We start from the raw sequence: 5,362 nt of genomic DNA, 5'->3' as shown, positions 1-5,362 counted from the left end.
TGCTGCATGACGAGTAATGTCTAAGTATTTTATTACTTCTCTGTCTGTTTTCGCTTTCTTTTTTCAGGTGAAGTTTTTGTATTGAATGATGGTGGAGAAGTTGACTTAGATTTGGGAAATTATGAGAGGTTTTTGGACATCAATCTCTATAAAGATAACAACATCACCACTGGAAAGATATACCAGCATGTCATTAATAAAGAAAGACATGGTGATTACCTGGGAAAAACTGTTCAAGGTGATTTTTTTAATTCTCTGAGTTACTAGTCTGTTCAGTCTTTACAAAAGAGTGATCAGCTAGAACAAGCTGCTCTGTGCTGCATCATCTGATTCCTTTCTTCTTCCCAAGAAATAATCCTGTAATGTTGAGCTTCTGGGTTCAAGAAGGGAGGAATAGAAAAGGGAGCTAGTAGTTTCCTTTTGAGTCTCTGCTCATTTCCTTGCTTTTTTGATGCAAAAGCTGGGATATGGGCCTAAAGTAATATGCTTGCCTTCTTTGGTTTTGTCTTGTAGTTGTTCCACACATCACCGATGCAGTTCAGGAATGGGTAATGAATCAGGCAAAGGTTCCGGTGGATGATGACAGAAAAGAGCCGCAAATTTGTGTAATTGAGGCAAGTATGGAACCTTTGTATCTGCAGTGAACACAAAGATCTAGCTTGCTCTCTCTTTGCTGCTTACTGTACAAAGGACAAACTCAAGTTTTCTGGAAAGCAGCAATGCAAAGGCACTTCTTATGTTCTTTGGTGTGTTCTGAGAATGATAGGTGTGGTCTTATCTCTACAGCTTCTGTTCACTGCTGAATACTGCTGAAACCAAGCTGCTGAAGAGTATTAATGTATAAAATCAAAGCAGCCAGCTAACTGTAATGTGAAGTATCTATTCCAAGATACAGACATTTGACTGAAGCTTTAAACGTTAATAGTATTGAGAAGACTTCAGTAATACCTATAATTTCCTATGGTCAGTAGGAGACCCTATAACATTCTAGCTTTCCATACGACTTCAAATGTCCATCTTGTTGCACGTGTTCATGTTCAAAGAAATATGCTTAAATACTGTATAAGTTAGTTTCCTGCTCTCTGTTGCTATTTTTAAGATCTTTGGAGGCAACTCTGTTAATCACATAACCTGCCAGTGTTCATGGAATTGAGTTTTACCCATCCTTAGCAGGGCATTGTGACAACTGGAGGAAAGGCAGCAATTGCTAGTATTACTATTACAGCGTAAAATACAGAAAAAGATTATACCTGAGAATTCGATGGAAGAATATGTCACAGATTTAATGCCAGAAGTGACCACCGTAATCAACAATGTGATAAACTTTGAGAACCAGGCCACAGAATTGCTCAGTATTTCTTAGGCAGAGGAATTTGCCTTGATTAAAATCTACTTACTGATATAGCTATAGATCTTTGTTGCGATGTGCACAGGGAGAGTCAGGCTTTATTTAAAACAAACGTAAACCCAGCAAATACAAAAGTTGCACAAGAACATTAATAAGTGGTGGGCTTCTCAGTCCTTTAACTTAAAGCTTAATTTTCTGTTTCTTCCATGTAAGATTTTTTTTTTGTTGTTTTTTGTTGTTATAGCTCCAGCCTGATAAAAACATTTTTCTTTGGGACTTTACGGATAAGTGTAATGTTTTTCCATGGCAAAATCCTGAAGGGGTTAGGCTGAATGTGTATCACATACAAATGTAATTTTCTGTTTTTCTGGTACTGGGTGAACACAAATATGCAATTCTGCCAATAGCCACTTGGTGGCACAGAAAGATCATTCTGAAATCCTAGAACATAAGACTTGGGTACTAAACATTGCTTTATTCAGTGCTTAGTCTACTACAGCTCTTTGTCTTGGAAAGACATGTAATTTCTGGCTTATTTATACAAAAGTTTTATCATGGGCTTAGTCTTGGGGTGTGGTTTGCTAATAAATATTTCAAGTCTTTTATAATGTCAAATATTATTTCGTGTTGTCCATATGGTTTTTATTGATGTTGGAAAGGTATGACAGTATTGCTAAATGTGTGTATCTTGTTGGTCACAACTGTTCAGTAATCGGACAGACAGGAAAATAAAGATTTTCTGCACAAAAACCTTCACGTCAGCTTAACTATTGATTACTTTTTGGTCACTTTGAAGGCAGCGTGAGAGTGTGTGTTATTCATTAGCACTGCACATCTTCCCACGGGAAGCTTATGTGTTCGGTGTAAAGCGAGTGTAACAAAACTGGAAAATTATTGTATGTTTTCTACAGGAAACAAAATGCACAGAACAGATGAGGGTTCTTTGCGGAGTATGCCTGCGAATCTCAATTGTCAGGGTTTTGTTTAAGATAAAAATTACAGAAAACTTGTTGACTATGTAGGAGGTAGAATTTTTTTTTTTTCTTTTGTTTTTGCTTTCTGCCATTCTCACATGTCCAAGATTTCTTTTTCAGCTGGGTGGAACTATCGGAGATATTGAAGGAATGCCATTTATTGAAGCATTTAGACAGTTTCAGTTCAAAGCAAAAAGAGAGAACTTCTGTAATATCCATGTTAGTCTAGTACCACAGGTAAGTTATTAACATTAATAAAATTGATTTTACTATGTATGTGGCTTTATTTTTGTTTACCTCTCCTATTAACCCTTTCATGCTGGAGGGTTCTAGAGTCGGAGATATGAAACCCAGCCACACTACGGTAAATAAAGGCCTTGATAATTACTTTATTTATGTGAGAATCTGTTTTAATGATCTAGGTTACCAAAAAAACCCCTTACCAACACTAATTTATCTAGATGACTAGATATACCTGTGCTTTGGACTGGTAGGTGCTGGTACATTATGAACCCAGTAAGAAAGGCACTCAGACTATTATAAGGTATCGTTTAAAATTGTATGTGGTAGAGCTAAGGCTATAAGGAGACAAGGGTGTAGATGATGACCTTACATTCGGTTAGGTGGTGGGAACCCCAGGTGGTGCAGCATCGCATGGCCCTGACCTGCAGCATGCTGGGCGGACCATGGCCACAGAAGGGATTCTTCCCTTTCAGTCGTTGAGCTAATAGATAATTTTCTTACAAGGAAACAATTATATCATTTATACTGTCCAACAGGAAGGATGTTCACAAGGGAAATTAACAGGAATGATGTTCTCAGGAGAAATTCTTGCTGCATCCCTAGATGAAGGCAAGGCCACGTGGGTGATGTGAAGGCTGATGCAGAGTGGGAGCTGCTCACGGGCCCCTTAGTTGCAATGAGCTGGCTGAGTTTGTCCCGCAACCAAGGGATTTGTGCGGCACAGCACAGCCCTGGGCTTCCTCAGGTCGACTCTGGTGTGGATCACCATTGTGGTGTACCATGGTCTTCCAGTCAAGACCACCAAAACCTTTTGTATAGGGCTGTTTTTCTATTTGAACTCAAAATTTTATGTCACAAATATGTTTTCTTATTATTTTAAGAAGTAAGTATTCACTGGGGAGATTTTGGTAAGCAAGGGTTGGTAATGATGATACGATTGCACCTTGTACAGATAAAAAGAGAATTATTAACCACTGCACCTATGGATTAGAGGATTGGTTGGCAATTGGTAGGACTGATTCTGTGTATTTCAGAACAGAATTATTTACTACATCTGATTATTCCTAAGGATAGTCACTGAAGGCTTTGTACTATGTGTGACATTCTCCACTTATTAGCAAAATCCAGCCTTTGGAGTATTCTTCTTCTACTTGAGTCAATTATATGGAAACTTTCTTTTACTCTGAAAGAAGAAAACAAAATAAACTTTACCTGAATTAGGATCATGTGGCTTCTTCACAGAATTTCTTATCTAAATAATAATGGTGGTGCCATTTCTGTTTCTGGCATATTGTGGCTCTGTTTGGATATGTTTACTTCCTGCAAGTATTATTAGTTGCAATGACTTTTCTCTTTTAACCTGTAACTGCTTTGTTAGTAGATGTTAGTTGCTATTTGAGCTTTCAAAATATGTCTTTCCAGCCTAATGCCACTGGCGAACAGAAGACTAAACCAACACAGAACAGTGTTCGAGCACTAAGGGGTCTAGGCTTGTCTCCAGACTTGGTGAGTCAATAAATACAGATTTTTATTTATAGGTCATCTAACAGTGTCCTTGTATAATCTGTGTTCAAAGAGTAAGCTTTAGTCTCCCGTGAGAGACAAGAATTTTAGGAGAAATGGAAAATACATGCTGCACGCTTCACTAAAGCCAGAGGACATCGAATTATTCAAATTTACTCTAAGTTAACTTAATTCAACTAACTCCTTGCAATGTCTTGGGACTGTAGCTATATTCTTTTAAAGGGATCTTAGCAGAAAAATCATTATGCACTGCTAAAAATAGTCTAAAGTCTCTGTTCACTTTGTGGGAAGACGTAGAATGCTTCTGGCTTCTAAAATTCTGTTACAAGTTTCTTTTTATGCATGATTAAGAAGAAGCAATCCTGTCTTTGAAGTACAGCCCTTAAAAAGATTCCTTTTTGGAAATATAAAACATGTGGGTGAATCTTTAAAGTAAGGTTCCTCACTTTCTTTCATAGTTTGGGTTTGATGGGACCTTTAAAGGCCATCTAGTCTAGGGTCATCTTCAGCTAGGTCAAGTTGCTCAGAGCATAGTCCACCCTGACCTTAGTGTTCTGGGGATGGGGCATCTACCACCCCTCTGGGCAACATGTTCCAGTGTTCCACCACCCTCATCTGTTATTGTTTAGGTCCAGCCGGCGAGGCCACTTGCTCACTCATCCCCATGGTGGGATGGGGAGGAGAAAATTAACAGGAAGGGCTTGTGGATTGAGACAAGGGCAGGGAGGGATCACTCACCAGTTATGGTTATGGGCAAAACAGAGTTTACTTGGGGAAGAAAAAGCAATTTAATTTGTTACCAATCAAATCAGAGTAGGATGATGAGAGTAAAGTAGATCTTAAAACACCTTCTTCCTAGGCTCAGCTTTGCTCCCCATTTCTCTCTCTCCTCCCCCCCCAGCAGCACAGGGGGACAGGGAATGGGGATTGTGGTCAGTTCATCACACTTTATCTCTGCCACTCCTTCCTCCTCAGGGGGAGGGATCCTCACACTCTGCCCCTGCTCCAGCGTGGGGTCCCTCCCACAGGAGACAGTCCTCCACCAACTTCTCCGATGTGAGTCCTTCCCATGGGCTGCAGTTCTTCACGAACAATCTAGTGTGGGTCTTTTCCATGGGGTCCAGTCTTTCAGAAGTAGCCTGCTCCAGTGTGGGCTTTCTGTGCTGATGCAGTCATGGACTTCTTCAGGTGCAGCCACCTGCTCTGGTGTCGGGCCCTCCCTAAGCTGCAGGCGGATCTCTGCTGCCCTGTGGCCCTCCATGGCTGCAGGGCC

The 5,362-nt window shown here is 40.0% G+C and overlaps 1 protein-coding gene across 1 annotated transcript in view; it reads left to right on the top strand.

The window, feature by feature from the left end:
- CTPS2 (CTP synthase 2) overlaps positions 1-5,362 on the top strand; it is a 25,517-nt gene that overhangs the window by 2,501 nt on the left and 17,654 nt on the right. Inside the window, exons 2-5 of the mRNA XM_010151425.1 lie at positions 68-238; positions 514-614; positions 2,443-2,559; positions 3,988-4,071. Coding sequence (XP_010149727.1) covers positions 68-238; positions 514-614; positions 2,443-2,559; positions 3,988-4,071 — 473 coding nt within the window. The remainder of the gene's footprint in view (positions 1-67; positions 239-513; positions 615-2,442; positions 2,560-3,987; positions 4,072-5,362) is intronic.

Source organism: Eurypyga helias, unplaced genomic scaffold (assembly GCF_000690775.1).
Source record: "Eurypyga helias isolate BGI_N326 unplaced genomic scaffold, ASM69077v1 scaffold12355, whole genome shotgun sequence".
NCBI classification, from domain to species: domain Eukaryota; kingdom Metazoa; phylum Chordata; class Aves; order Eurypygiformes; family Eurypygidae; genus Eurypyga; species Eurypyga helias.
The sequence above is the reverse complement of the archived record's forward strand: the minus strand, read 5'-3'. Positions and strand labels throughout refer to the sequence as shown.